The sequence below is a fragment of the Chionomys nivalis genome, chromosome 6, assembly GCF_950005125.1.
Source record: "Chionomys nivalis chromosome 6, mChiNiv1.1, whole genome shotgun sequence".
Lineage (NCBI taxonomy): Eukaryota > Metazoa > Chordata > Mammalia > Rodentia > Cricetidae > Chionomys > Chionomys nivalis.
This window is the reverse complement of record NC_080091.1, coordinates 48,255,302-48,276,338: the sequence shown is the minus strand read 5'-3', so window position 1 is coordinate 48,276,338 and position 21,037 is coordinate 48,255,302. Positions and strand designations below refer to the sequence as shown.

The 21,037-nt window shown below is 37.4% G+C and overlaps 1 protein-coding gene across 4 annotated transcripts in view; it reads right to left on the bottom strand.

The window, feature by feature from the left end:
* Window positions 1-21,037, bottom strand: part of Cpeb2 (cytoplasmic polyadenylation element binding protein 2) — a 49,051-nt gene that overhangs the window by 17,137 nt on the left and 10,877 nt on the right. For 2 of the 4 annotated variants that reach the window (XM_057771375.1, XM_057771377.1), the window contains 3 exons: window positions 20,590-20,680; window positions 8,885-8,935; window positions 3,260-3,283 (listed from right to left, as the gene is read on the bottom strand). In XM_057771375.1, coding sequence (XP_057627358.1) covers window positions 3,260-3,283; window positions 8,885-8,935; window positions 20,590-20,680 — 166 coding nt within the window. The remainder of the gene's footprint in view (window positions 1-3,259; window positions 3,284-8,884; window positions 8,936-20,589; window positions 20,681-21,037) is intronic. The other 2 variants (XM_057771376.1, XM_057771378.1) reach the window with 1 other exon arrangement.

Genomic DNA, 21,037 nt, shown 5'->3' with positions numbered 1-21,037 from the left:
CTATAGGGGTGTTTTTTCATGCTTTAGGAACTCCTTTCTCTGATAACTATTATAATTACTTATCAAAGATGTGGAAGGGTAGGGCATGAATACACACATTTTCCATTCCAGTTCAACTTTAAATAAGCAATGCCTTCTATATTAAACTGTAAGTTATAAACAGTGCACCGGATCAGCTCCACACTGGGAACATACTAAACCTCAGCAACTTCCAAAACTCACTCCAACATTATTTCTCATATCCTCTCATTCCATATGCAATCTACCAACGTTGGGATTAATTTCTAAAGAAAAACATGCTTCCTGAAGCTTAGTAAATTAATTAAAATAAGTTCTTTATTTCTACTATTCAAACTATCCTATATGGGTTTTTTTTTTCTTTCTGGAAAACAATAGCTGTTTATTCTTCTATTAAAAGAGGAATTGTCCTAACACTTTGGCTGGTTTCCAGGAACCTATTCTTATCCTGGGTTGCCTTGCCAAGCAAGGCAAGGAGCTTAGTCCTACCTCAACTTGATATGCCATGCTTTGTTGACACCCATGGGAGGTCTGCCCCTTTCTGAGCAGAAACAAGGAGGCGTGGACTGGGGGGGATTTGGGGGAGGGAATGGGGGGAAACTGCGGTAGGGGTTTGGGATGTAAAATAAATGAATAAATTTAATTAATAATAATAAAAAGGAGGGATTAGGACAGAAGTAGAAAATTCTGAATGAGAGTTTAACTAGTCCTATACACATTTAGCACAATCCTGACCATATTCCACCCCAGACCAGTATGCTCATTCTCAGAGGGGTATGGAAAAAACACTGAACAAAACAGTAACTACAAAAGAAAAGCAATTTTCCTGATGTCAAGTAGTTTCCATGTGCCCTGCTCTTTCTTAATGCTGCAGAGCTTCCCATGGCCCCAGGCTCCTGACATTCAGAGAAAGGAATCTTGGTTTTGCTCAATTACTTCTGTTATAATTATACTTTGATCATCTCTAAGGCTTATTTCATAAATCAATATCTAGAGCCGGCTTGATGTAAAGTTCTTATTGACATTATTAAGGAACTGGAAATATATCAAAGACATTTGGCAGTAATTTAGTTTAACTATAGTCAAGTGGGAAGTCTTTAAAACAGAAAGTGCTGCCCTATACTTCACTGAGAGGTCAATCAAAGGTGGAAGGAAGAAACCAGTTCTTTCTAAAATCAAATGGCTACTGGAAGCCAAACTGCCCTCTGACATTTGATGCTGCCCCACCCCCAATGTGCTGGTGCCAACCAGGACTTGGTTTTGGCCAATCGTGCCAACTCATTTTGACACATCCCTCAAGAACAGAGAGGCTTTATTTATTCTAACAACAACAACAACAAAAGACCAAAATGAACACACATCATTTTACAAGCCCATCAAATCCACATCACAAGTTCATAATAGGGGATTCCTGGTTGGCTAGGTTTGGAGATTGGTCCTGTATCAGCATGAGGGAAAATGAAGAGAAAATAGAAAGGCAGCCAGAGAAGCATCTCTACTTCTTTCTGTGCCGTTCTTCTGATATGCAGGTTTTTCTTGTAAAATATTTCTATTATTTACCAAGTTAGCTACTACCAAATGCAAATAAAATCTTACAGCAGCTAGACTTCAAGACTAAACCTTTCTGTCTGGCCATTCAAGCTGGAACTGTGGCAGCAGATTTAGGCAACCCTAACCACAGCTGTTAAAGCTGTGCTCACAACCCGAGGAAAAAGGCTGCAGTTCCCTTTCTACTGCACCAGCTGTGTGCAGAGGCTGCCAGCTCAGGACAAGGAGAGGACGTGGAGTTTACATCTGCCTGTGGTGTGCCTACGTGGCTCTGAAATGGGGCGCCTCTCTTTACAGCTCTCCAAGGAGACACAGCTAGGCAGGTAACCAGTCTCTGAGCAGCAAGGAATTAAACGTCCATTTTCCTTCTTTGGGTCATAGTCTGCAGTTACTGAGCTGAGCTATAATAAGAAAATCACTGACTCTGATACCTTGCCCTTAAAAATTTAGCATATTATATTTATATTGAGTATGCCCAACTGACTTAACACAAGTTACTAGAGATAAAGAAAAAATGTTTCAGACATGAAAGGAATTACTGAAAAATCACAGATTGGTAGATAGTTATTTTCAAGACAATCAAAGTTCCACACTTGATTGTGAAGTACGTCACAGATCTACAAATTGGTATGAACACTGTAACCTTCCCACTCTCTTCTTAGCTCCCTATGAACAGCCTTTAGAAAGTAAATCAGCCTCATTCTCTTCCAGTATTTTGAAAAGTGAAGAATCCAGAGATTCAGTCAAGTATTTGGAGAGTCAAGACTCTAGCAATAAAATTGAAATATGGAATTTGAATTACTGCTTATGAACATAGAGTATTAGCATTGGTTGTCAGTGGTGGTAACGGGTTTTGCTTTTGTGTTTTTAGGGAAGGAGCTGGTCAACAGATAAGGACACTACCACACACATGTAAAATATAACCAAGGACACAGCTATTACTGTCTATCTTCCTTGGCTTCAGGAAAATTCTAGAGGTGAGAGCAAATGCTTTTTATTCAGTGTGCAGAACTATAGAACTATCAGGTAATTTTGCTTCTTTTCATGTTGGCTTGGGAAAGGTTTCCGTCACAGAAGGTGTTCCTGTGTTCTAAGTGAGTTCAGTGGTAGCCCATACCATAAAGTGTCATCCCTTGGCCCCAAAAAGAATGCTCAAGGAAATCCTGTTATGACGGAGGAGATGGAAAAGGACAGTGGTGTGCAGGCTAGACAAAGGGGCTGACAGGATCACAGCTTCATGGAAGCATTGGCTACGTGGTTTCTGCCAATGACAGTAATCTGCTTACACAGGTGTCATTTCCAACTGGGTCAAACAAAAATCACAATCATTGACAAGACAATTGGTTATACAGTAGAAAAATCACATCACATGTCACTCTGGTTAATACTAAAAAACTTATTTCTTAGGCAGATAAAACAGCCTTATTTTAGAAGATATAGATATAATTTAATAAGAGTTAAAAATTTTGACAGTTTAAGGAGGACAAATTTTATTTAATGACCATTAGTATGAAAATACACCATTGTAGGTTAAGAGTTAGAATTTGAAAAGTTGGTAAGTTCTCACAACAATATGTGATTCCTCTAGGAGCTTTCAGACATTGCATAAAGAATTCTGAAATCAGTAATTATGACATTGATCAATACAGCTCGATTAGAAACAGATGAACTATAGCAAACAGAAATGAATTACCTCGTCTTCGCCCATAACTCCTTGCTGCATGTAAACAAAGGACAAATTGTAAAATGTTAGAACTAAAAATAAGCCCACACATACAAATACCATGACATGAAAAGTCATGTGGGCATTTAGATACTCTATTTTAAGACATGAGAATGTCAGCAATTAAAATGTGTGTATTTTATCATTACAATTATATGTAAATACAGACATACATGTGATATGTCAGATACATCCTTTTACAAATATTTTGTACACATGCAATCTGAGCCATCCAAAGCTGTAAAATTTATCCTAGTTCACATTTAAAACTCACAAGTACTTGTTTCACCTCATCATTACAGAAAGGCGTAACAATTTACAGTTAAATTCCCAAATCACTTTCTCAATGAATGAAACTATCTTGAATTAAATTCCCATTTTCCTTTTGATAAAAAGTTGTATGATACATATTGTCCACCACCTAGGTAGAATCCGCCTGCCGCACCACACCCTGATTGAGGGAGGACCAGAAGATATAGATTGTTAAGAGTCATCATTACTGAGACAGGAGTCTGAGTCCTGTTATCAAAACTGAGTTCAAAGATGCTTAGGGAAGCAGTAAGAGACTGCAGCAAATGACATAAATGACCCTTTCTAGTCTTCTGACACATTTTATAAGAGCATCTGACTGTGTGCCTGCCTCTGGGTAAAAGGAATTCTAGTGCAAATTAAGAATATGACCCTCACAGAATGATAAATACTAGCAATAGGAAGTAGAAAGGAACTGGCAGTTTACATTATCCCTGTGGATAGTGTACGAATATGATTTCTCTTTCATAAGAACTTTCCAATGTTGAGAAAATCTTTCCCTTCAATCAGTGCATACAATGAGTGTTTTACTTGATAATTTATATGAAGCAAACAATAAACAAAATAAAACGAATGCTATAAGACTGAGGTTTTAATTTATGTTTATAGATTAGGAAGCAAGAAAATTTCAATACTGAAAAAAACACTTCAATTCACAATTTTTATTAGAAATTGCCAGAAATATCCTCTCTCTAAAGTATAAAACTTAAAGGTCAAAAGATGTATTTAACACACTAAGTATGTACTGTGTTGTATAAAGTTTAAAAGAATATATCTTGAACTTGGCTATAACGAAATGCTACCGTATGCCAATATGACATAAATTCTATAATAATGAATAGGGCAGGCAAAACATGTCAGCTATTATCATTTCTATTTCTAAGAAATAAGTCAATAAGCAGAGGGCATCTACCATTCTTTTAAGGAAGCTAATGAGCTTTATCTCTGTCATTATGGTGTATACTCAGTCTGTTGTTGAGTGCAAGTGGACTCAAAGTCTACAGATTTGCTGTACATTTTACTTAACATATGTGTCATTTTACTGTGAGGGTAAAGGTAGACAACACTTTTAGAATTTTATTATCAATTCTTAAGATGTAAGCAGGCTTTTAAAATAGCTTTATCCTAATGAGAAGCTAAATGTAGAAGATCAGGTTGAAAAACAGAATTTAAAAAGAGATATTAAGTGAAGGAGAATGAAATTCCTTAATTCTTAACAGTTATATTAAGCCTTCAAGTGGTCAGTGGGCCCCACAACGTAGCATAGATGATGCACAGCAAAATCTCAGGAGCTGGGTTTTTTGCTTTTCCTTGGGGTGGGCCAATAATATTAATCAAGCTTACTTTGGAGAATTTCAACAATGATTCAGAAATAAAAGATTCATAAAACAAATGAAACTATTTTCAACAAGTTTGAAATCAAACTATAAATTGTGATGAAGTCAGAATGTGGAAAATAATTCCCAACCTAGTAATGCAACACTAATCCTGCTAATGTTTTTAACTTTCACACTCTTAGATGGGTCTTCTCAATATTAAAATAGTGAAAACATATAAATATTTATAGCAGCTTAAGTTTCATGCCATTCCTGGGTTTGAGCTTAGTCATTTAGAAAATTTTCCCGATTATCTCACACCAGAGGAATTTCTGAATCTGGACAACTCTCAGGTTTGAAGTTGCTATATCACTAAAACCAGAAGTCTGTCTAGTGGGTTAAGGCACTTGCCATGTAAGCCAGAAGGCCTGGGTTCAATCCTGGGAACCCAACCCGGAAGAGAACATCTCCTGGCCTTTGTCCGGACTTCCACAGAGACAATATGGCATGCACACAGGCCCCACACCCTGACACTCATGTGCATGGTGTGGGGATATGAGTGAGTAAGAGAGAACTGACTACAAATGAAGTTAAACTATGCAAAACATTTTCTACCCTATCATGGAAATCACCATTTTGCTACAGCTGTACGTGTGTCTAACACACGTTTCTAATAATGTTTCTCTGTGGAGTTCTGGGGTTTGTTTCAGCGTAACTCTGCAGCAGAATAGTCAAGTAACTCTAGCAAAAACAGTCCACATGAATATTATGTTTTAAAAAAGCCTTCTTTGTTTGTGAGCCTAGCCTTTAACGAGTGAGCCAAGATGCAGATATCCATCCACAAGTAAGCACTGGGCTGAACTCCAGGAGTACAATAGAAGTGAGGGAGGAGCAATAACAACAAAGAGGTCAAGATCACGATGAGGAAATCCACAGAATCAGCTGACAAGAGCTACTGGGAGATTACTGAATCCCGACTAACAACTAGGCCCCCTGAATACAGGTGTCAATGGCGTGTCTTGGATAGTATATGGGACAACTGCCAGTGGGATCAGGACTAACTCTAATGCATGAATTGACTTTCTGGAGCCCATTCTCTACAGAGAGATATCTTGCTCAGCCTAGGTACTGGAGGTGGGAGAGGGGGCTGGTCCTCCCTCAATGAGGTGATGGTACATATTTAGTTGACTTCCTCAGGGGAGGCCTTACTCTCACTTTTGAGCAGATGGGTGGGGTGGGGAGAAGAGTGGGGGAAACAGGAGGAGTGGAGGGAGGGAAACTGGGATTGGTATGTAAAAAGAAAAAAAGAATACTATCAAAATAACAAACAAAAAGGCCTTCATTGAACAGTCTGAACCTCCAAATAAAAATGGTTTAAAGTGGGAAAGGGTAATGATTTATTCTTTTAATTTTTTTATAAAAATCATTTATACAAAAGAAACAGATTAAAAGGCAAAGAATTGCCTATTTTGACATGTAGGAACATTTAATACACACATATACCTATATTACTGATGCTTTCTCAATGTATAAAGGAGGCTCAGAAGTAGCTTGAAGTCGTCTATACAAGTGACTGTAAAATTTAGGAAGGATTAGCAATGATCTAATTCAGGTTCTAGTCACAGTAACAATAAGGAAACAGAATGGTTTTTATACTCTGTTCAGGGATGTCTCAACTCTATAGCTAAATTACTTTAGCTAAAAGGTAGCATAGGAAAAAAGAGAAAATCAACTAGAAATATGTTAATGTTCTTTTTGGTGAGAAACAAAAGCAAGTATCATTTCTCCAGCATAAAGAAGGCAAAACTAAAAAAAAAAAAAAAAATACCTATGACCCAAATAACAGTCCTTTTCAAAACCCTACATCTTCATCCACTCCCTTTATCCTCCCTGGTTTCCTAGCTTCATAAATTGACACAGCATATTTGGAGCATCTGTCTTTAGAAGTATAGGATCAATAATAGTCTTGTCTTTTGAGACGGGGTCTCATCTAGCCCAAGCTGGCTTCAAATTCACTACACGGTTAAGGAAGGATTCTCCTGCCTCAACCTCCCAAATGCTAGGATGATGGGTATGCACCAGCACGCCAACCCTGGGTACATTTCCTTAATTAAAAGATACCCAATAATTCATTTCACTCCAAAAATAAAACAAACTCTGATCACATAGGTGGTTGTATATATGATAACAAATGCAAATTTAAAGTCCAAACTAGCTTGCTAATACCTTTTCCCTCACCTAATACTTTGCTCTGTTGGTTCCCCTCTTGTGAGAGGGTACTAATAAAAATATGTTATTTTCTTTGGGAAAAGTGGGGAAAATGCAATTCAATCCAAATAGAGACAAATACTTGACATACAGAACCTTGTATTTTTTATTATACTGCAGAAAACACACAAATTTCTGGCACTGACTTTCTAAGTTCCTTGCTTACATGACTGGTATTCTATCATAACCACCTGGGCTACTCTTCAGTCAAAACGTAAGACGAGCTGTAAATAATACAACTCACACATTTTTGCAGGGTACTTCTTTCAAATGTATTTTGACACATGAAAAATGGGAAACTTCAGTGACTTTTTCAGACATTAGAATAAAAAAGTTATTTATGTTTATTTTCTACATAGAACATTTAAGGGGAGTGAATCCATATATAGTTTACTGTTACCTAAGCCTATCCTATTTCACAAATCAAATGGAGAGAACATTAACAATAAGCTATTTTGTAATGACATTCAGTTTCAACAGCACCATGTTAGCCATAGACTGAGAACCAAGGACTAGAAGAGGTCTTTGAATAACATTTCCAACATCATCGCTCTACTCAAAGTCCCAGTGCTTAGACCAGTCTGCTACATGTTTAGACTAGGTTAGACCCGGCTGCCATGTGTCTGGCAACCCAAGGCATTACACTCAGGTTGTGATCAACCCATCACCTTCCCTATCACTGTGCTTCAATATTTTCTCATTCCAAAATCCTGTCTCCCCTGACACTCCTCAGACGACAGGCTTCCTTTCTACCCTTCTGTCTTTTCAGTCACTGTACATGGCCTGACTTCACAGTGACCTCACTTTCAGATTTGCTCACACACCTTTATTACATCCTATTTCAATAAAGCTTTAAGTGGAAAGGACCCAAGCCAACGTAATGATGCAATTTTGAGCATGTATTATTTACAGGTATCCCTCTTCTTTGCCTCTCCTTGATTGTAACTCAAGATTCCCCCTTAAAAGGACTTTCACCCTCATCTCCACTCCCATAATCATGTTTATACTAATCTTGTGACTATAAATATATTTGTATTTGTCCAATGTCAAGAAAAACATTTTAATCAAAGTTTTACTTTTCTGACTGATGAACTTCTAATTGGAAAGTTACAATAAGTTAAATCAGTGTGATTACTACATTTATAAATTCATCGTTATATTCCTTAAAACAAACACAAGTGCTTATACTGAGTACTAGGGTCTATTTACTTTGCAAACTTTATCTTATTTAGTCCTTAGAAGTTGTCTTTATCTCCAGTTTACAGAGTAAGAAACAGGAAACTAAGACCTAAGACCTAAGTTTCTTGTCTTAGGTCACAACTTGAACTAGAACCCCATCATCCCAACAAGGATTGCTCCCGAGGTTGGAGTGGTTGAATTATACTGTCACAATACACTTCTCAATGACTATTGTTTTCAGAAACAAAACATGCAGATTCTTAATTTTGCAGCTTTACTTCATGTTTTTAAAAGATGTGCCTTCACTCTGCTACCCATGGTCTGTATTTGATGGGTCACATGATGCTCATTCCAGCATCCCACAGAGCTGGGGCTACAGGTGAGTCTAGCCATACCTGAACACTGTTTTATTTTTACGAGACAACTGAACTATCTATATGGAGGAAGGTTCAGGGGAATACATATTAAATCATCTTCAATTGTATGAACCAAATGGAAACATAAAATTTTTGGTAAAACTTACCATTTAACATCAACAGATTGTCAGTTCCTGGATGTGGATAGCTCAAACGACCTTTAAATAGACAAGAAAAGAAGAATTAAAGATTATGAAGCTATTTGACAAGAAAAAAGGGCAGGGGTAAGTAGGGTAAAGAAAATAATTTTAAGCACTGTATAGTTTTTAAAACTAAAAAGTTTATATTTAACTCAAAGCATATTATCTCTGAAACCTGAAAACAAACTGGGAAAGTTCATTTTAGTTCCCATGCCATAAGATCACAACAATGAGAGCAAATGCAAACACGTGTCTTTCTCTCTGTACTGTAAAGGTATCATGGGGACTCCAGTTCTGAAAACATGTTAAATGAGTTTTTAAAGTGTAGTCAAACAGTTGGAATTTTTCTCTAGACTTTTGTCAAAAATAAAACCTTGAGGAAATAGATTTAACTTTGAGTTCAACAATAACTAAAATTTTATAATGTAAAATTAGAACAAGCCTTTTTAAAAAATTTTTTAAAAATTTAAGTCAATGTGGTTTTTATAATGTCAATGTGGTTTTATACTGTCATGTTTAAATAAAGAAATTCAAAGAAGACATCCTAGACCATTATTATTACTAATATCATAAGTGTACTTCATTTAGAGTTTAAAAATTATTTATGAATAAAAAGGGAAAATACTAAGGCTTGTGAGAACAGTAACAAATTGTCTGCTCTAAGCTGCTCTTCTTGAAGGCTTTGCATTTAAAACAATTGGAGACAACAGTATCACACACGCTACAAAGACCATGCAGAAAACACGCTGCAGCCCAGCTACTATTTCACACCAGTGTGTGTTTGGCTGCTGCAAACAGCACGGATGACCATTATTGAAGCTCACCGAAAGACAAGAATGCACTCATCTAACTTCATTTTTAAGGCTACATTCAAATGTAATACTGGGATTGCATGCATTCTAGTCACCATCGGCATAGTTTCTCTTTAAGAGGACAATAACCCTACATGAAATTCACTGCCATCAGAAGAGTAAGCATACACACAGAGAGATTAATGAAGTAGAGATTCATATATAAACATGCATAACATGATCTCTGGCACACTGTGATTTAGAAACGTAAGCAATTGTTCCTTAAAAGGACAATTTATCACCTTTTACTCCCAAGTTTCATGAATTAACTAAATGAGCTGTTTAATAGAGCTTCCATAATCCAGAAACACACAATTCTGTCTACTGTTCTGGGGAGTGAGAATCAGGGAAACACACAGAGAAGGTACACACTTGAGAGACCTAGGAAACACAGCTTTTAAGCGGCATTTTGAAAGCATGTCACAAAACTTTCAAGGAGTCACAGTTTATTTTGGAAATTAGGACTTTCCTAACATTTTGTTGCAGCTGACCAAATTTAGAGAATAATGTAAAGTCATCATCAAAAATTGCTGATTTTCTGACATGATATTTAAAACAGAAATTTTTTCAATATTGCTGTTGAGTGCAACAGTTCTTCTCTCCTGATAGAATGTAGAACACAGAAGGTAAAAAGAGAAATAAGACAAGCCTTCCCTGCGGTATAGTCAGAGACACAAAAACAAAACTTCAGTAATGCTTGCCCACTGCTTTAAGAATTATGTATGTACAGTATCTCACCAAACAAAACATAAAGAAGCACTTAGCTAAACTCAGGAATGGAGGCCTACTGACTAGAATGTTACATCAAGTAAGCAGAGCCTTTGTCCAGAGGTCTTGCTTAAAGACAGGTAACTTTACGTGGATACAAATTTATTCTCTAACAGTTTCACTATTCCCTTGGACTGCAAAAACAGTCCTTTTACACTCTGGCATTTGAATGGACTTTAAAAGGCAACAGAAGAAAATGAATTGGTAAATGAGTGTATATTTGAATATATATTCTAACACTCCACAAATAAATAAGCAAATTTAGACTCAAATGATCCAATTACTTATCATCTACCACAGTGAAAGTGTTAATATTAATTAGGAAGTTAACTTTCACAGTTAATGCTTTATTTATATCAAAACCACTTTGATTAGGAATCTGCCAACTGAAAGTAATGACGACCAACATCTGTGGGCTTATTTTATACAAAGGGATTTTATAGATTCAACTATCAATTATTTACTTCTAGTAACAATCCTTTGAATTTGATTCTTTTTTTCATTTTAATGTGAATATACTTTATCACAAGAAAGGTTAAGTCACTTCATCATTGGGAGGAATGACTGCCAGAATGGGAACCTGACTGGCTTGATTCTCTTATATTGCTTTGATACTGATCCTATTGATAACAGGATATAGGAAAAAGAATGCATAGAAGGTTTACAACACTTAAACTGCAATAGAAAAAATGCGTAAAAGAACATACAGCTATAAAAGTAATTCCTCGCTATAAGTCTAAAAGGCTGGCGGTACATAAACTGACATTAAGGCCTACCTATCAACAAGAGAAACCCAATTTCTTTTACAGGGGGAAAAAGGCCCAGAGCATAAAAAACTCCACTTCTCAGTTTTTGTCATACTGTGTAAGATCTGGCCAGAAGATAAAGATAAAAGTGGTATGTACAATTTTTGGAAAATATGCTTTAAAAGGGAAAGACTAATTTTCTTCTGCTTGCTGAGATGCAGATAGATGGGTAAACTAAGGAAATTTTAGGTCAGGAGGCAGAAACAGGATTTTCCAGATAACAGAAAAGTGAAAAGGAATGTAGACATCTGTCTTGGTCACTGTTCTACTGCTGTGAAGAGACACCATGATCAAGGCACCTCTTCTAAAAGAAAGCATTTAATTGCAATCTTGTTTATAGTTTTCAGAAAGTTGGTTCATTATCGTCTTGGGGGGAACAAGGAGGCCTATGCATGATGCTGGAGAAGTAGTTAAGAGCTACATCTTGATGAGCAGGAAGAGAGGAGGTACTAAGCCTGGTGTGGGCTTTTGAAAGCTTACAGTCCACTCCCAGTGATACATCTCCTCCAAGGCAACACCTGCCCCAACAAGGTAACACCTCCTCCTCCTCCCCAGTTTATCAACTGATGACAAAGCATTCATACATGAGTCAGCAGGGATCATTCTTATTCAAACCACCACACTCTACGGGCTCCACTCTACAAAAAGAACCTCCATCTTCCCGAAGCTGACTTTCCTGATAACCCAAAGGATCTAAGTATACAAAGTCTTGAGGCAATTCATTCATTATAATTGTAATCAAGTTTGTGGAATGAGTCGTTTCACCAAGATTTTAAAATATCCATAATGCACATGTGCTACTTTTAGGCAAGTCTATTTTAACATTAACACGGGGTTAGTGCGATGACTTAGTGGGTGAAGGTACTTGCTGTCAGCCTGAAGGCCTGAGGTGAGCCCTGTGACCACCGTGGTAGAAGGAGGGAACTAACTCTTCCAACTTGTTCTGTCTTCCAAATGTGTACTGTGCTATGTGTGCACACTCATGCACAAATGCAAATAAATAACTGTAGAAACGACAATATTAAGTAATTTAAAATATTTTCAAGAATGTTCCTCATCAAAAATGAGAAAATTGCTAAAGTACAATGTGATGCATTTTGTCAACATTTTTTTTAAAGAGAAAACTAAATGACAACATATATAATAATCATAAAGAACCTAGATTAGAAACGCACAAAAAAGTGCAATGGTTAAAAGCACCAACTCAACAACTACCAAGTTCTAATACTTATTAGCAGTTGATACTTGGTAGTAACCATTAATAATAAGCTACTGGTGTCCAAACAAAGTTTGAACATGGCTGAACATGCTGGTTGTGAGGAAAAATAAACTTGATGTGTGATCAATGTGTGGGCATATTAACACCCACAGCTATGAATTCTTAACTGAAGACAACTAACATTCTTTCTTATGTGCTTTCAATAAAGCTTCATTCTCAATGTTCATCCAATATTTATTTTGCAGTCTACATTTCACCTTTATTTCCATGTCTAAAGATCTGACATGAAGTTCTGAAAGTCCACTTAAATGTAGTCAGTACCAACACTGAATAATTCCAATTTTTAATCGGTTCCAGTGTACATGATAGTCATTTTTTACCCCACTCTCAAAGCTTCACAAATTCCCCCCAAAGCCCTAGGAATAAGATCATAAAATGTAGAAAGGACCCTTAAATGGACAGAGTAGACTCCATGAAAGCAACACAGCCACGCTTGACATCTAGCTTATAAAAGTTAATGTCCTCTGAGTTCAACTGCTCACTCTTAAATCAAGATCCTATCATATCATTTGTCTAATTATGCTGTTTTATTTCTTTGTTCTTTTATCACTTTATACTATGAAATACACAAAGCAACACCAAGAATCATGTAATACAACTGTTTGTCTCAAGCAAAGTGTAACTAAGAGAGAGAAGAGAACACTAAATTGGCTATCTAGTAAAATAATGGATTGTAGTTACTACATTAAAATTCATATGAAAATATTAAAGTCAAGTTGATCTGATGCCTGTAAACTTTCCAGTATAAATTTGTTGAAATAAAAATATTCTGATGGCTACTAAAAATAACAAATGGGAGACCAAATATTTCAAGTGGCAATGATAAACTGGTATAGTTGGCAACGAGGACATCCATGATTTATAATGGTGGTAAAAGTTAACATATTATCACTCCAGGTTTCGCTTTTAGTATAGTATTCAAGAAGGGATATTCAATAGTTCATTTTTCTGCCAAGATGGGGATGAGTCCAGGACCTTGGGCATGCTAGGTAATATGAGACCCCTGAGCTACATCCCTCAGTCTTACACACTTTATAAAATACTGTGGTAAATGCTCTGCACACACTTGGTAGATTAGGTGTGGTAAATACATTTTTGAATGATAATATTTTCAAATTATAAGTCAAGGTGCATGTATGTGTACGTACGTACGTATGTATATATGTATGTATGTCTTCAGTCACAAAACTAAACATTTAGTATAGCCCATGGAAATAAATATAGATAAAAATGCACGAGATTTTAATTTAACAGTTAACTGTAGTGAGGCATGATGTTATACATGCACAGATACCATACATGATGATTCTAGACATTCTGAACAAATATTTGTGAAGAATAAGAATTAAAATGCAACGTGTTTACTTATATAAACAATAGTGCCTATGCCTCTATTTGCTCGGCATTTTCATAGATATTACTGCAAAGTACAAACAGATATATGGTCACTGTTCCCATGACATAGTATCCTTTGAAAGATACCTAAACTAAGAAGTTGATAGAGCTCAAATAAATGAGATACTCTGAAAGGAATCTGATTCTCGGAGTCTTTTATACAATTTAATCTACCCTGGGCAGGGATACAGGGGCCTCTTCACTCAGGAAGTACAAGTTAACTAGGGACCACAGAATCTTCCAGTTAAATGTGGAGGAACTAATACTTTTATTTACTTCTTTAGCTTTTTGAATCACCTAGCATGGCTTCTGTTGACAGAGAAATATTTCACTAGGGCAAAGATGAATGGAACGGATCACAGGAGAACCACATTAGCATGTTTCTGAAAGCTGAAACTTTTAAAGTGTCACTGACTAAACCATAACTCACTGAAGGCACAACCTCAAGCCACTCTGTGCACGGGAACGTCATCTGGAAATAAGCAGACCCCTGGTGAGAATCAGCACCGAGAAGCTTTGGCTAACCCTGAAAGTGGAGGAGAGGTAGAACTGAAAACAGGAAGGCCGTTAAATGCCTGTTCATTTTTAAAAGCACTGGGGATACATGGCTACCTTTTTGGTTCTTCAAAGAGGACTACAAAGCTAGACTCAACAAGGTCTCACAAAAACAAGTGGAAGATACCAAGGTGTGCTTCCTAGACCACAGTGAAATATTGAGAAAAAGACCTTGTCAGTGTCTCATAGCATTTGCTTATTGAAGTCACTATTAGTTACACCTAACTGCATGCACAGAGCTTCCATTTCCATATTAGTATTTTACTTCTAAGCATGGATAGTAAGCAGTCTCTATCTGACAAAAGCATCCAGCTTGAGATCAAAGCAAGAAGAAAAAAAGGATGTTGAGAAAGTATAGACAACACTATAACAGAATATCAATCAGAAAGCTAAGATCAGATAAAATTAAAAGGCCTATTAATGAAGTTATAAAAATGTTCTCTAAGAGGGTCTTAAAACTGCAGTCACGTGATCTGAGAACATCTTGTGAAGAGCTAAGGAGTGAACCAGTGACAGCACACTGCTCTGTTCTCCATCCCACCACACAAAACAATGGGAACTGTTTCTTTCCAAACCAACAGATTATGAGTGTAGGAGGCTTAACAATTAAAAAATTCCCACAATGGTAGAAGGGGTTAAATTATAAAAGAAATCAAGCCCCAACTTTCTATGAAGTAAAGAAGGCTGTTTGTGGATCCAAAGGAATATGCAACTCAAAAAGTAAGAGAAACAGAGGCAAGTGCGTTTGCATGTTTGTAACCTATAATACCATTACTGTGGAACTTCTGAACTACAGGCACGACAAATAAAACAGGACCCAAAAAGGACAAAAAAATGTTAAGACAAACATGCAACAGGCTTCAGGATAGCATCGTGCTTGACAGCCACCCAGGAACTAAATGAAAACAAATTGGACATTATAACTCTACACTGCTCTATGATCTTATAAAAAAGTCAGTACGACCAAGAGTTCAAAATGGATGTCCCATCGCGGGAGGGTAATGTAAAGCAGGCCCAACAAAACATGATTTCTATACCATTAAGACAAAGGCACGGCCTCTGAGGGTATATTAATGGCTTCCAGTTTAGTGTTTTTATGGGATTCCTGACTGTGTGGATGAGTGGGTCTGTGATTCTTGTGCCTTCTCTTGGCTCTTTTCCTTCTGTTTTTTGTCTTGTCCAACTCTGATGTGTTAGTTTTTTTTTTTACTATACTATATCATATTCTATTTATTTTATTATGTTCCCTTAGAAGCCTGTTTGTTTTCTAATGAGAGCTAGAAAGCTGGTGGATCTGGATGGGAGGGGAGATGAGGAATAACTAGGAGGAGTAGAAGGAGAGGAAACCGCAATCAGGATAGAGTCTATGTGTGAAAAGACTCTGTTTTCATTAAGAGGAACATTGCCTTTAAAAAGTCAAGATTTAAAAAAAAGGAATAAAGGACATGAAAATCATAGGACAGTGACCAGTGACAATACAGGGCTAAAAATAAAATATACAATTGTGGGAGTGGATCTGACACAAGCTTGAGAACCTCCGCCCACCCAGAAGTTCCTAAGTCCTAGAATATGATTTCTCCACAGGAGGCTTACAAACTCGTCTAAGTTGCTTTGTGGCTTTGAACTTTGTTTCCTTTCATAAAGTCAATGAGAGAAACAGAGGGCAAAATAGGGCGACAGCAAGAATCTGGTACTGCGCAAGCAGTGTCAAGTGGCTCCCGTCTCTCGGGGCAGGTACCCTAATGTCAGCAGGGCTTCTTGCTTCTAGAGTCATAAACACAGGCGTTTATCAGTGAGGAATAAAGCTGATACTCGGTAATAGAGACTCAGGTTCTTAGAGCCTTTGAAAAGCATGCACTTCAAAATGTTTATTGGCATAAAATCCCATTCTAAGTCCTTGTTTCTGGACTTTCTTGAACTACTCAGGGAACACTGGAAAAATCATTATGACCAGCTGAGACTGATCTTCTCAAGAACTGCTACACAAACTGTATTTCTCCCTATAGTCTTTAGGTCAATTTTTATGAGCTGAAATTCAATTTTTTGTCCTTACAGTTCGAGGGAGGGCGCAGTGTTTAAATCTTACACAGTAAGACCCTTTTCACAAATTGTTGTGGGCAGGAGGGAGGGCGGCTTAACAATGATCTGTCTTGTTCTTTTGTTTAAAGGGAAAGAATGAACGAACTCATACAAACATGAAAAGATCACAGATTATTTTAAGTACATATGCAAATATAAAATTGCAAAATTATGAAACTGAACTTGGCAAAGCATGACTTTTCTCTAGCTATTTAAAATTCCACACTTATTCTTCCTTTGAAAGGAAAGCAGAGCGTGCCTAGAATCAAGACAGCCATTAGAAAGAGTGTTCACAGAGAGAACACACTGCAGAAGGACACAGAAACTCCGTCAGAGGCAGAGGGTACACACAGAGAACACACTGCAGAAAGACACAGCGGCTCCGTCAGAGGTACTCGGGCTGAGGAAAGCACACCCCGTGTGGTGGTGTTTCTGATGACAGACCATGCCTTACAATACTGAATGAGCGGGGTATAACCAACGGTGCCATGTGGCACCAAACAACAAACTGGGATCAGTTTTTCAGTTCTTCAGAAGTGCCAAGCTCAAGTTTGCTTTCTCACGCAATGACACTTCCTCCCAGTAATTCTTCAACAGTGATCTACTCCAGCTTCATATCAGAATTTCCTTTATTCCATATATAAATTAGGAATAACTTCCCATTTACCATATTTCTAAACATTCTCTCCTCTACAGTAGTTCTAGCTTCTGTAGATACATGGAAAGTTTTGGTATATGATCCTTCTGTCTTTCCCCAGCAGGTTAAACCTTCCTCAGGGATAAAGAACTTGGCTTTCCTCAGTGTCTATCCTCACAGTGCACAGTGGGCAAAGGGTACAGAGTTGGCACATGGTACAAAGTTCCGTGTCTGGCCACCAGTTGCTATCTGTCCATCTCCAACAAGCTGAGAGCTTCCCGTTTGCTACACAAGACCATAAAAAACCTCCTTCTTAAAACATGGAGGTGGGTGCTGGAAAAAGTGAGTAACTAGAGCAAAGAATTTTAGAGGACAGTGGGAGGAGAGGTGACTTCTATGAGTGAAGTCTCTTAGTTCTTAGCCAGACCAGTAATCATTTTCTCTTTCCACATCTATACATCTACTCGACTGTTTCCTCCCTGCTGACACCCACTGTGAGAAGCTTATCTTTTGCTTTAATCTTATGAGTGGAAGTAAATATAAACTTATAGATCTGCCTTTGACTCCTGAAATAATTAACCTTCATAATGGTCCCCTCCAGCCCCTGTCTCTTAATATTTACATATCTTTAGTCATATTGTGGAAACAGCGGTATGATGCTTCTGAGGCTAGGCTGTAGGGCGCCGGGGCATTTGTACTGATCTGTGCCATTTACTGTGGGCAGCACGGGTAGGCAGACACGCTGTAACTTTCCCACCATATGGAAAGGAATTCTTTAGCCTAATCAAGGTTTCAGGCTATAGGATCAACCAATTTGGCTGCTACCTCATGAAACCCTTAGCCAGAAATAATCAAGTTGCTACCCAATTCTAAGCTTAACAAATTATATAAGGTAAATGTTTTAAGCTAAACTCTTGACTTATTTTTGCAGCAATATGTAAGTAATACAATCTCTTGTGACAATAGAAAGAGACCAGGGAACCCATTTTAAAATTTTGCACTCTCCCTCTCCTGTCTATTGGTAGATCTCATGAGGAAGATGAAGCAAATGATGGTTGAAGAAGATATTTTAAGAGGATAAAATAAGCTTCATCTTGCTCCTATGAGAAACATGTTGGTGGTTTGTGTATTAAAGAAGGGAAAGATTTTCTGAGATAAGAAGACAAAGTGCTTTCCTGAAGGAAGGGAAAGAAAAGATGGGAAGACAATATATGCCTTGGTTAATCCTGGCAGGCTCATTCAATTTGCAATCACCTTGCTTAGACAGATTGGGTAGAGGTCCAGCATCCCCACTCCCAGTAGAGTGCAATGATCAGCGTGTGTGGAGGAAGAAAATGTGTCATGATAAAGCAGGGAGCAGTGTAATGAGCCAGTAAGAAAGAGAAGGAAATCTAGTGTTAGAATGCTCAGGTCACAGTGCCGATAGCTGTTAACACCATGGCAGTAAACGTAGCCCTATTTCTTTACACTACATGGAGATGTTCTCCCAAATGCTCAGTTTTCTTTTCCCTTTTCTTCCATAATACATGTGGAAAATGAAACAGTCCAGTTAGAAACTGGCCAACATGACAATTCATACAAGTCGCTGCAGGCTTAGGTTTTCCTTTCTTTTTCAGGGCCAAAGTTAATTTTTTTCTATCAAGAGATATGAATTTCTCATAACTTTTAACTCATTACTCTTAGGATCATTCTGTTGCTACATTTCCTTTTAGGTCCCCCCTCTAGATGCCCCTCTACCGTAAACTGCCTAGGCTTGAAAACAGATGAGTAGTGTTGGTAAGAAACATTTCCTCTAGCATCTTCAAGAAGCCTTGTCAACAAAGACCAGGAGAAATAAGGAAAGCTTTTCATATGCATTGGTAACAGTGAACTAGCTTGATTTTACTTTATAATTCCTAGGAGTTTCCTTCCTAGAGAAGACAGAATTCAGCACAGAAATTCTTAGTTGTAAACTATTAACAATTCTCTTCTTTCTTATATGTGTGTGTGTGTTTACTTTTGAGACAGTCTTGCTACCCAGTCTCATGAGTGCTAGTATACAGTCATATGCCACCACACCCTGGTGTGGATTTTATTCTGAAAGGGAAGATCCAAGGTAAACAGTACTCACTGTGAAAAAGAACAAGACCTCAAACAGAGAACCTTACAATAGAGGCAAAAGATCAACAACACCCACAAGAAAACAAAAGAACCCAAGACATAACCATATTAGTTTGAGGAATAGCCGCCAGTGTACATCAACAATCATAACATGCTCCTTAAAATGTGAGGATTGGAAAGACAAAAAAACTCTATGTATAAAACCCAGAAGCTGAGAAAGACTCTGATTATTGTTATCAATTTAGCTGCCAACAACACAGTTTTTGGAGTTTTAGGACAAAATTTTCTAAAAGAATTACATTTGCCAGGCAGTGGGGGCACACACCTTTAATCCCAGCACTCAGGAGGCAGAGGTTGGTGGATCTCTGCTAGCCTGATCTAAAGAGTTAGTTCCAGGATAGCTACGGCTGTTACACAGAGACTCTGTCTCAAAAAACATTACATTTGTAGGATAAAAACTGGAGAACTTATAAAGAATTCCACGGTTCTGACTCAATGAGAAGTACGGAACTAGAAATAGCAACTATTAGTCTCATGAATTCACAATACACTAACTGTGCTCGCTACTGATTTGTCAGCTTGACACAAACTAGAGTCACTTGGGAAGAGGGAGTCAATCGAGAAAATGTATTCATAAAACTGATGATAGATATGGAAGGGGCCGGCCCATTATCTGTAGTGCCACCCTTGGGCAACAGGTCCTGGATGGTATAAGAAAGCAGGCTGAGCAAGCGACGAGAAGCAAGTAAACAGTGTCACTCTAAAGTCTCTGCTGCTGTTCATGCCTCCAGGTTCCTGTCTTGTGCTCTTGTCCTGATTTTCCTCCCCAATGGACTAAAAGTTCTAAGCTGAAATCCTTTTCTCTCCAAATCTTTGCTCTTGGTTACTGTGATTTACCATAGCAACAGAAACCCTAAGGTATTCACATGGTGTGGCAACAACTACTTACTGATGCTTCGAGTGGCTGAAGTTTGCATGACCTGTTACACCATTAGGTAACTAGTACTCCTGTTTCCTCAAGGTGATAAGATTGTAACATAAAGGGCACTGATATAAAGGACAACGAGAGACAGAGAATAATGCATATGAAATAATGTTGATATTTCTTTACATATCAGAAAGTTAGTTTATATAAGCACTAATTTTTCATAAGCAGACAAACCAATATATGTATGAAACTGATGCTGTAAATTGCGACGTACCTTTGAGAGGATCATGCTCTGCTCTCATGATATCAATAAGGGAATTTTCCAGAGAGTGCATATTCAAGCTATCATACATTCTACTTCGATCCTGGAAGACAGAAAAAGAAAAGATATAAGATCTATGTAATTTTAAAAGTAGAAGTTAAAAACATATAATCTTTCTTATATAAAGCAGGACACTTGATCAATGTATTACTACTTAACTTGTATCCCAAGAAAATACTGATATTTAAGTATCATGTCAACTACAATGTCTCTTATTAAGGGACAATATTTTTAGCACATTCATTTCTAAAATATATAAAAATTAATGTAATTTTATTGGAGTATTAGCTGAATGCAGTGAAATAATCTCTCTGATCATTTTTACACATATTACACACAGAAAACATTTTCAGTTGCTTCATGTTTCTCTCATATATCTAGGAAGACAGACATTGGCACT